The sequence below is a fragment of the Chrysochloris asiatica genome, unplaced genomic scaffold (genome assembly GCF_000296735.1).
Source record: "Chrysochloris asiatica unplaced genomic scaffold, ChrAsi1.0 scaffold00133, whole genome shotgun sequence".
Classification (NCBI taxonomy): domain Eukaryota; kingdom Metazoa; phylum Chordata; class Mammalia; order Afrosoricida; family Chrysochloridae; genus Chrysochloris; species Chrysochloris asiatica.
In genome coordinates, this window is record NW_006408651.1 from 6,044,010 (window position 1) to 6,056,057 (window position 12,048).

The 12,048-nt window shown below is 41.6% G+C and overlaps 1 protein-coding gene across 1 annotated transcript in view; it reads right to left on the reverse strand.

The window, feature by feature from the left end:
- RAB3GAP2 (RAB3 GTPase activating protein subunit 2 (non-catalytic)) overlaps positions 1-12,048 on the reverse strand; it is a 133,701-nt gene that overhangs the window by 80,911 nt on the left and 40,742 nt on the right. The window contains exon 2 of the mRNA XM_006869701.1: positions 10,151-10,215. Within this exon, the coding sequence (XP_006869763.1) occupies positions 10,151-10,215 (65 nt within the window). The remainder of the gene's footprint in view (positions 1-10,150; positions 10,216-12,048) is intronic.

Here is a 12,048-nt window from a genome sequence, read left to right on the forward strand (position 1 = left end):
TCTTTTCTAAAAGTTAACTAAAATAAATTCTATAACCTGAGTGCAGATAATTTCTGACACCCTTGTATATTTTTAACAACAGTTAGGTCCTGAAATTGCATCCCCATCCATCAATCCCTCCCAACCTTCCAGGCCTAAGGCCTAAAGCCCTTAAACTCATCCAACAGAAGTTAACCCGGGGTGACTAAAATGAACAATGCACACAAGAACAAGGAGAAGAGGCACCTGACTACAAGTTAGAGACTCCTTTAAACATTTAGACATAAGTAATGCCACTGAAACTGAGCCTGGACTACCTGCCAGTCTGTGGCCAAGATCCCGGAACAGCTTAAACCCATCTTTGTTGGCAAACAATCTTTAACTGCAATTTTTATGCTATAAAGTCACTTCAACAGAATTCACTACAATGAAATAAATGGCCTTAGGGATTTTTCAAAATGCTATGTATGGGCTAAACTAGTTTCTCAACTTTGTCACTACTGACATTTTGGTACATTTTTTCCCTAGGGAAAGGGGGAGTTCTGTACATTTTTAAATGCTTAACATAACCATAAAAAAATGTCTGCACACATGGACAAATACCCCCTGATGGGGAGTCCACATCACCCCCAGTTGAGACTCACTGGGCTAAACCCAGTTTGTTTTAATGTTGACAGGAAGGTCACTGACACAGTAAGGGTTTCTAGTAGTCAAAGGTCCAAATGATGAAAACTGCAGTCCCTTTCCCCTTGAATGAGGACAACCAGGGAATAACCTAAGGGCTCTCCTTCTGCCTTGGGGCCAATCTGATGCTTGGGAGATGGCACCAGAGTCTAATGATACTGAAATAAGGCAGAAGATTTTTCCAGTACCATCCTAGATTATTAACGCACAAAGAATCCTTTATCTGGTCGTGCTAGATCCTATTTCTTAGCCTGTAAAGAAACACTTCTCTGGGGCCTTTATTGACTTTCATCCCCTGTGAATTTGCTAAATCATGACTGCTTCTATAAACAGATGATATCATTTTCTGGATGTTGTTCTTAAGTGCTGCCAAGTCAGTTTCAACTCATAGGAACCCTGTATATGGTTTGTAAAGAGCAGCTGGTAGGCTTGAACTGCTGACCTTGCAGTTAGCAATCCAGTGCTGATCCTACACTGCCACATCAAATGGAGCATATATCATTCTCTTTTGAATGAGAATTTTCTGTGCTGTCTGCTCCTCCGACAACCTTAACTCAGGACCTCTTGCGCTTGCACCACTGTGCAGCAAGTCCTCAGTTCTGAACTTCTCACCCTTTGATCTTAATACACCAGTGAAGGAAATACACCTGCCTTGTGGGTTATCATTCAATGAAGCCTGGTCAAGCTTCTTCTCAAACTGCCTCAATTTCCATTATGTCATATGAGACTGAAGAGATGATGTTCCTCTAATCATTACTTTCCTTTATCAAAACATGTTGTTGTTGTTGCTAGGTGCTACTGAGTTGGTATCAACTTATAAAGATCCTGTGCACAACAGAACGAAACACTGCCTGGTCCTGGGCCAACCTCACAATTGTTGCCATGCTTGAGCCCATTGATGCTGTCATTCTGTCAGTCTATCTCGCTGCGTGTCTTCCACTTTTTCTCTGATCCGCCAACCTTACCAGACATGATATCCTTCTCCAGTGACTGGCCCCTCCTGACAATATGTCCAAAGTATGAGAGATGAAATTTGGCCATCCTGGCCTCCAAGGAGCACTCTGGATGTACTTCATCCAACACAGCTCTGTTTGTTCTTTTGGCAGCCCGTGGTACTTTCAATATTCTTCTCCAACACCATAATACAAATGAATCAATTCTACAATCTTCCTTATTCACTTCCCAACTTTCGCATGCATCATATGAGATTACTGAAAATACCATGGCTTGGGTCAAGTGTACCTTAGTCCTCAAGCTGACATCTTTGCTCTTCAATACTTTAAAAAGGTCTTGTGCAGCAGATTTGCCTAATGCAATATGTCATTTGATTTCTTGGCTGATCCAAGAAAAATGAAGTCTTTGACAACTTCAATCTTTTCTCCATTGGTAAAAAATGTTGTTTATTGGTCCAGTAGTTAAGATTTTTGTTTTCTTTACATTGAGATACAATCCATACCAAAGGTTATGGTCTTTGATCTTCATCAGTAAGTATTTTAAGACTTCACTTTCAGCAAGCAAGGTTATCATCATCTGCATATCGCAGGTTGTTAATGAGTTTTCCTCCAATCCTGATGCCACGTTTTTCTTCACATAAGTCAGCTTCTCGGCACACATTTCCAAATTTAAAACCATTCAGTGTTGCCATGTTCTATTCTAACAACTCCTTACTGGTCTATGTACAAGTTCTTCTTGAGCACAATCAAGTATTCCTGAATATTCATGCTTTACAATGTTGTCCATAGCTTGTCATGATCCACACAACCGAAAGCCTTTGCATACTCAATCAAGCACAGGTAAACAAATTTCTGGTATTCTCTGCTTTCAGCCAAGATCCACCTGACATCAGTGATGATACCCCTTGTTCCATGTCCTCTTTTGAATCCAGCTTGAACCTCTGGAAGTTCTCTATCAATGTATGATTGCAGGTGTTTCTATATTACCTTTAGTAAAACTTTACTCGCATGGGATATCAAAGAGATTGTCCGATGATTTCTGCATTCCATCGGTCACCTCTCTTTGGAATGGGCACAAATAAGGATCTCTTCGAATCGGTTGGCCAGAGTTGTCTTCCAAATTTCTTGACATAGATGAGTGAGTGCCTCCAGTGCTGCCTCACTTTGCTGAAAGATTTCAATTTGTATTACATCAATTCCCGGTGCCTACTTCTTTGCCAATTTCTTCAATGCACCTTGGACTTCTTCCCTCAGTATCATTGGCTCTTGATCATATGTTACCTCTTGAAATGGATGAATATCGACCATTTCCTTTTGGTACAATGACTCTGTGTATTCTTTCCATCTACTTTTTATGCTTTCGGCATCATTCAAAACATTATACTCCCAACAGCCAGAGTGCTCCTTGGAGGCCAGGATGGCTAAGCTCCATCTCTCATACTTTGGACATATTGTCAGGAGGGAACAGTTGCTGGAGAAGGATGTCATGCTGGGTAAGATGGAGGGTCAGAGAAAAAGAGGAAGACCCACAACGAGATGGATCAGCCAGGTGGCATCATTCATGGCGTCAAGTGTGGCAGCGGTAGTGAGGTTGGCCCAGGATTGGACATTGTTTCGTTCTGCTGTGCATGGGGTCGCTATGAGTCAGTTCCGACTCGATGGCACCTGACAACAACAACAGCAAAAGCCCTTAAAACACGCAGTAAAAAATGCAGCTAAGTTGTTTACTGCATGTGATAGGATTGTCAATTTAATCAGCTACCTCCTTTTCCAATCTGCCAAACCAACTACTGTCCTATCATGCCGTTTGTTGTTGCTAAGTGACATCAAGTCGATTCTGACCCATACTGACCCTGTATAGGGGTTCCATGGAGCAGATGGTGAACTTGACCCACCGACCTTGCAGTTTAAACGACTTTGCTGTCTGACGCATTAGCCCACAGCGCCACATCATGGCACTAGCCACTTAAAAACTAATTTTGTATATAGAGGAGGATCTTTGTTCTGCTTCTGCCCCAATTCGTTCTGAATGCCTGTTTTGTTTTGTCCTATCATGCCACTTGTTGTGAAGTGCTGTCAAGTCGGTTCGAACTTACAACGACCCTGTATATGGTTTCCAAGGAGCAGCTGGTGAGCTTGAACTGCCAACCTTGAAGTTCAAATGGCTTTGCAGTCTGGCGCATTAACCTACAGCACCACATCATGCCACTAGCCACTCCTTAATTGTATTTACTTGTGGGCCGTACAAGAATTCCTCAATGTTATTCTTTTTTTTTAGTTTTTCATGTTAGTATTGTGCCTGACATAGATTTATTATTTTAAACATAAAATATCTGTAAGAGAAAGACTTTTGTCCTCTTCTAAAAATTTCTTAAGTCTACCAGTTCCACAGATGGGTAACTTTTTTAATGTATTGCTGAGAATGGATATTAGAATATACTTTCTTCATTCATTAAGCCCTTATTGTAGCTGGCAGCACAGAATCAGAAAAATGCAAAGAGGCATTCTTTTTAAAAAAATTTCTCATCCAGACTTCTGGTACTCTCTTGGATTATAAAAGCCCTTTGCTTTGCCATGAAAAAACAAAAAAATTACTGTTAAAGAGCTAACACAGACTAGTAGAGATAAAAGGTCCCCTGGTGTTTCTGTAGAACTCAGAAAATGCCAGTTGGCCTGTTCGGTCAGCTTTCAGTGGTGGGGGCCAGTGCTGCTCTTCACTGGAGCTCTCCCACTGTGACTCTGCCCCACCCCGCTGCAGCACTCTGGAAGACAAAACACCTCCCCAGTGCCAGACTGACAAAAGCATGTTTGACTCTCCCCTCCTTTTCACATTAACCTCAACCCAATGGCAACTGCTGCAGACCCTTATGTTGCTGCTGCTAAGCGCCATCGAGTTGGTACCAACTCACGGTGACCCTGTATGGGGTTTCTGAGGAGTGGCTTGTAGGTTTGAACTGCTGACCCATGCACCACACCAGGAGTCTGGAGATAACAATAGGCAAAACATTAAATTGACTTCAAAAATATTCTCGTTTTCTAATTCTGGTCTCATCTTTTACATAGCCCTATTGTTGAGATTCATGGGGTGCTGGTGTGGGGTAATGAACCACAAGGTCAACAGTTCAAGCTCACCAGCCACTCCTTGGAAATCCTATGGTCGCTATGAGTCAGATCTGACTTAAAGGCACTTACTAACAATAATAATTGAGAATCTTAGGGTAGGAGATTTGGGATTCGCTGTTTGTTCCTACCATGATGGAGCAGACAGTTCTCTTCATCTTCTTTACTATCAAGTGACAACCTCTGTTGCCTAGATTAAAGCATGTAGCTCTGCGCATCTCGTAAAACTGTCAACCTTCATTTTAATTCTATGCCTCCGGAGTTGGCTTTGCCTTTGGAGTTGTTCGTAACAATAGACAGAAGCAGAAACAGCCACTCCATCTCTCCAACATCATCGTCTCTGCCTCTATCTCAGGCATCACTGCTTCCCTGGATAGGGTCCCACTCTCTGCTCTTCTCCCTTGATGGTCCCAGGGACCTCTGCTCCTAGACTGCAAAGTTAATCACTCCCCTCCTTGCTACAAAACATCTACCTTTACATTTCTAACCCTCACAATCAGTCCTGACAACAATTATTCACTATTGTATCACAAGAGACCTATCAGCATTTCCTTTCATCAGCCCCACCTGTATAGACTGGATACTACTCAGTGGAGATTCTACCTTCCTCCATGTCCTCTGGATCTAGGTTCCTTTTTTTTTATATGTTTTATCATGAATTATGTGATAGTTTACATGGGAGAACATTAGTTTTACATTCATCCTATTGTATATTGTTTCATTGCCATGGTGACAATCCCTTCCATGCATCATCAACCAACCAAAGGGTATATACTACAAGCCTGCCTCCTGGTCATCAGCACACAGCCCCTCTCCCTTTCTGTGTCTAAAGTATCCAGCTGCTCCATATCTCCACGTCATCATCTCTGCCTCCATCTCAGGCATCACTGCTTCCCTGGGTAGGGTCCCACTCTCTGCTCTTTTCCCTTGATGGTCCCAGGGACCTCCACTCCTAGACTGAAAAAAGTTAATCGCTCCCCTCCTTGCTACAAAATGTCTACCTTTATATTTCCAACCCTCATAATCAGTCCTAACAAAAATCATTCACTATTGCATCACCTATCAGCATTTACTTTCATCAGCCTCAACTAAACAGATTGTATACTACTCAGTGGAGATTCTACCTTCCTTCACACAGGCTGGATCTAGGTTCCCTCTTGAAAGCTTGTAAGCCAGTCACTTCTTGCCTATGTAGCCTCTCCCACCCCCATTTTGGGTAGCCAATGTCGAAGTTGCCCATCCCTGTCTACTCTTGTGTGTGGAGGGGGTGGGAATGATCTTTGCTGTAAAGATCTGTTTCTTCTTTTGAGCTACTGCATCCATAGTTGTAGGACAAATTCATCAAATTATATCAGATTACTCTTTTTCCTTCAAATAAGCTCTCTTGAACACAGCAGAGTAACTTTAATATCCGGATTACCTCTGATTATCAGTGTTCACCCAAATACCTTTTCCCTCACCATATGCATGTGAGCCATAACAAAGTGTTTAAAGGAGGATGAGAATGGTCATAAATGACTGGTGGTGGTGGTGTGCCGTGGAGTTGATACCGACCCATAGCAACCCTGCATATGTTTTTTGAGGCTATAAATCTTTACAGGAGCAAAAAGCCTTATCTTTTGCCCACGGAATAGATGGTAGTTTCAAACTGTTGACCTTGTAGTTAGCAGTCCAACTTGTAACCATTACGTTACCTTGTTGTTGTTGTTAGGTGCCAAGGAACTGATACCGACTTATAGCAACCCTATGTACAACAGAATGAAACACTGCCCGGTCCTGGACCAACCTCACAACTGTTGGCATGCTTGAGCCCATTGATGCCACTCTGCCACTCCATCTTGCTGGGTGTCTTCCTCTTTTTCTCTGACTCTCCACCAGAGCTCCTGGGACACCCAAAATTGCTGTCAATGAAACTGGACAGTACTGTTTCACTTTTCCAATTTACCAGTCCACAGTGTTTGGTACCTTATGTGCTTTTAGAATAACTAGAAGCATCTTGCAACTTTTAACTGAAACCACTAAAAGATAGTATCCCTAGATTTAGGATACCATGGGTCAATAACAAGAAGTAGCGTAGTAGTTACGAAACGGGCTATGAACCACAAGGTCAGCAGTTCGAAACTACCAGCTGCTACACGGGAGAAAGATGAGGCTTTCTATCCCTGTAAAGATTTACAGCCTCAGAAACCCTGTTCAGGGTCACTATGGGTCAGAACCAACTTGACAGCACTTAACAGCAACAACAACAACAACACATTCTTGACACTTAAAGGATGCTAGTTAATGCTTACACATTAAAACCATGCTTTCCTTGACAACATCATCCAAAATCAGCTGGAACAGCACAATATCTGCAAAGACAGTCAGAACGCAACGTCGGCAGTTTAAGCTCACCAGCCACTCCTTGGAAACCCTATGCAGAGTTGCTATTGTCAGAACCGACTCGATGGTATTTAACAACAACTATCACACTGACTGTGAGCCACAAGGTCAGCAGTTCGAAACTACCAGCGGGTCCGCGGGAGAAAGATGAGGCGGTCTGCTCCCGTAAAGATTTACAGCCTCGGAAACCCTGTGTAGGGTCGCTATGAGTCGGAACCGACTCCACGGCACTTAACAACAACAACAACAAATCACACTGACACCTCCTCTGCTACTGTAAGTGCAAGGTGTCCCTCTTAACATGCAATGTCTATGAGGATGATTCAGATTCACTAAACTTCAAACTTATTTAGGAGTCAAAAGGTAAATGTAAAAGCTATCTGAATACTTGTTTCACTATAAAAATCTGTTTCATCCTTCTCAGGCAGGAAAAAGAGTTTTGTATGGGCTCATTATTCGTTCATGTTTTCATCTCTCCCTAGTCATTACTAAGAAACTGGCCAGTAAAGCGAGTCTCTAGCACATCTACTGTCAACACAGTGTAAAACTTGATTCTGCAATAGATTCAAGACTACACGGAATCATTTCATGTATTATATTACAACAGTCACTTAGCTATGATTCTAGAAAACAAACATCAAAAGTAGAAACACCAATCCAGTATTAATTTCCCCTCTTCTTTCTTTGTAAAAAGAATAAAAATTGATTTTATCTAAGTATTGACTCCTTTCCCACATAGTCATAGGAGAAGCTGACCCTCCTATCCCCAGGGAAAGGTATGACTGGCCAAAGAAAACCTCTTATCTCTTGTCAGTGACTGGTTCAGAAATGAGCAATGGTGAGATATAAGGAAAAGATTTCTGTGACTTCCTAGAAAGTTGTTTCTGACTCATAAAAGTTAAGGGAAGTCCAATCTTTTTCTCTCTCTGTACAGGAATGAATCTGTTTCAAATGCTCCTGGCTACGACACTACATCTGTAAGAAGAATGGGCTTTAGGATGCAGCCAAGACTGGAGATGCAGAGCACTCAGAAGGAAAGAACGAGAGTACTTGATGACATTATCAAGTCACCTGATAAACCAATCAATCGCATGGTGAGAGCCCTACCTATCTCTAGACTTCCTCCTCTATGCGAGCTAATAAATTTCCTTGTTACTTAAACTACCTTAGGTTAGATTTTCTATTTACTTTCATCTGAAAAATATACTAAGCTATACAGGAACTTTATCTATCTCGATTACTACTATAGTCTCATCACCTAGGAAAAGACCTACAATATGATGGCTGATTTAGGAAAATGTCTTATGAAACAGAAAAAATCTTAAAACAACGATTATGTACTTTAGCCCTATAGTTACTGTAGTGCCTTGAAATTGCATGCTATGGCTTTTCTTAAGTAAACTAAGTAAATCCAGAGTTTACTTAATTCCCACCAAGTGACTGGGTGTTGTTGTTAAATGCTGTCAAGTCAGTTCTGGCCCATAGCAACCCTGTATAGGGTTTCCGAGGAGTAGGTGGTGAGCCTGAACCACCAACCTTGCAGCTCAAATGGCTTTGCAGTCTGTGGCACATTAACCCACAACGCCACACCAGAACTCCAGTGACTGGGTGGTAGTGGTGGTGGTTATGTGCTGTGGAGTCCGAACCGACTCACAGTGACCCTGTACAGGGTTTCTGAGGCTGTAAATCTTTACAGGAGCAGAAAGCCTCATCTTTCTCCCGCGGGACAGCTGTTAGTTTAGAACTGCTGACCTTAAGGTTCACAGCCCGATTTGTAACCACTACGCTACCAGTGACTGGGTGGGACCATGCAAAAAAGGTATACAAGACTCTAAGGCTGGGATTAGTTTTGCCCTCCAGACTGGCTTTAAGATAGTACCCTTTGGGCATTCACAGACTGGTTAAAAGAACTTTGTAACACTTGCTCAAGTAAGGCAGAGGCCAAGGGACCTCATGGCTGAGAGACCGAAGACAAGTGAGGCATGCCTGCAGTATGGCAGACAAGAGGCATTCCTGACTGGAGAACTGCTGCATCCTGAGTTTGTTTTCATCCTGAATTGTACCCTGTTCACTTCCCTTAAAAACCCCATAATTGTGAGTATTGTTGGAGTTGTATGTGGCCTTGCAATGGATTATTGAACCCAGATGTGAAGCAGAGAGTGCTGTGGGAGGGATGGTGTCAGAATATGGTAAAGAAGGTTATAGGGTGGAAGTATGTCTGACCTCTGCTTCACAGGAATCAGTCATGGGCTGATTTTGAGTTTGATTCTCTTTCCTCCTAACAAAGGCAGGGGAAGTCAGACATGGCTCCTACAGGGTCCTTGTAGCTATAAAGTCATTACGTTCCCTCAGAACAGGTATCGACTTAAGTACTACTAAGTAGACACAAGAGTTCTGGTGTGGCGCTGTGGATTAATGTGGCAGACTGCAAAGGCATTTGAACTGCAAGGTCAGCGGTTCAAGCTCACCAGTTGCTCCTTGGAAACCCTATATAGGGTTGCTAAGGGTCAGAATTTGAGTCGATGGCACTTAACAACAAGTAGACAAGAAATGTTTGTGACATAGATTTAAAAATGTTTATTTAACAATGAAATATGTTATTTTTGTATCATTTCATCATTGCATCATCTTCCACTGTTGCAAGAATACCCCTTGTGCATCTGAAGAGAACTAGGACTTTTCAGGGACTGATTTATCGGAAGTAGATTGGCAGGCCTTTATTCTGTAGTGCTTCTGTGTATTAGTTGTTGTTGTGTGGAATCAGTTCCGACTCAAAGTGACCCTTCACAGGGTTTCCGAGGCAGTAAATCTTTACGGGAGCAGAACCGCTGGTAGTTTCGAACTGCCAACCTTGAGGTTAGCAGCCCGAATTGTAACCACTACGCTACCAAAGCTCCCAGTGTGTATTAGTAGTTAAGCACATTAACCGCTGTACTGCCCAAAGACTCAATGGAAGGTCAGGGAATCTGTGACTCTAACAGTTTCTGAAAATGCCACTATGAGAAAGCATGCATATGTTCATAAAGACTTACAGGTTCTTGGGATTCTGTTTCTTCCCATGCTCCCCAGCCATCATCTTCCCAGTTTGTTGATTTACCTATTTTAAAAAAAGATGAAATATGTTTACATGAAATATACTGCTTAAAATTATTTAAAAACATTTTTCTCTAAACATAATAGAATCAAATCCTTTATAATACTGATATTAAGAAGAAAACCATGGTAAATTGCATTATTCCAGGATTTTACTATATGTAGTAAATAGCCATTAAACAACTGACCTGATAAATTTCCAAAGCTATGTAAAACTGTGCAATTTCTTTGGATCCTAAAGTTTATCCACATTTAAATAAAACTGCAAAGATATAGTTAAAAAATCTGAAAATGAAGCATGTTTGTTACTTATGATTTTAATAAATTAAATATATACAGTGACAAAAATATGCACCTAAAATTTCACAAAGATGCCTTAAAAAGGCAAAGGAAGAAAACTATCATTTTTGAGTGATAACTCCTAGACACATTAGGTATTTTACTTACATGAATTATAAAGTTCAAATAAAATGTGAAAAGAACAAACAATTGCACGTTGCACACTAAAATAAGATTTAAACCAGTAGCTGTCAAGTTTATCCCAACTCATGGCAACCCTTGTGTGTCACAGTAAAACTGTGTTCTATAGGGTTCTCAAGGGCTGATTTTTAAAAGTATGTTAACTGTTTGCACCACCCAGAGATCCCAGAATCAGATTAATAAAGATCAAAAGCCTATTGTTATGGAGCTTATTCAGACTCATACTGACACATAGATTACAAGTGTGTAATCTTTACAGGAGCACACAGCCACATCTTTCTCCCACAGAGTAGCTGGGGGTTTGAACCACTGACCTTGCAGTTAACAACTGAGCATTTAACCACTGCAGCACTGGGGCTCCTTCCAGAATCCAGTTCCAAATTCTACATCTACCCCTTATTAGCTCTCTGTTCTAGGGAAAGAAACCCCATTTCCATAAACTTTAGTTCTCTCACCTCTAAAGCAAGGAAAGTAATTGTACCAACATTAAGGTTGCTATGAGGATTAAATGAGGTGGCATACTAAAGTCCTCAACCCAAAGCCAAATCTGCTGCCATTAAGCTGACTCCACTATTTGGCACTTCCATGCTACAGAGATAAGAACTGTTACATAGGGCTGTCCTGGCTGTAATCTTTAATCTTTATGGAAACAGATCACCAAGCTTTCCTTACATGGCTATGTTCAAACCTAGAGGTTACCAGGCGAACGCAAATTACTGTGCTACCCAGGGACCTACTAAGATCCTCAGTGCCAAATAAATATTAAGTTCTCGTTGCTAGCCAAAGATGTAGCCACTAACATATTACAGAATATAAATATTATATTTAAACAGTAAGCTTTAAAATTTGGCAAGAAGGAGTTTAAAAGATGGGACTGAACCTGATATTTACAGTGGTTTATAGAAAGAAGCAATCCGAACTTTAAAGTTGTATACATGATGTTTTAAAGGTGTTGAAATCTACTACACATTGCTCCTGTTGTGTGCCACTAAGTCAGTTCCCAGTCAGAGACACCCTGTGTAGGGTTTCTGAGAGCAGCTGATCCTGTGGTTCACAGTTTGCGCTTATTCTACAGTGAGTGGGACTTTAATTCATATACAGGATTTAAAAGGTGTGAAAGCAACTGCATATACGAGGCTGAGCCAAAAATCATTCGCAAATGAGGGGGATTCTTTGTTGATTATTGGGAGATTGGGGGTGGATGAGGGGAGAGAGGGAAAGTTGGAGCACAGGGCAGGGATTAGACACAGGATAGTTCGGGTGCTAGGGAGGGGGCAACATACAAGTAGGGAGAGGGTAATGGAAGAACAAAGCAGATGGGAGAACAATCAGACAGGTCTCAATGGGCTAAGCGAGA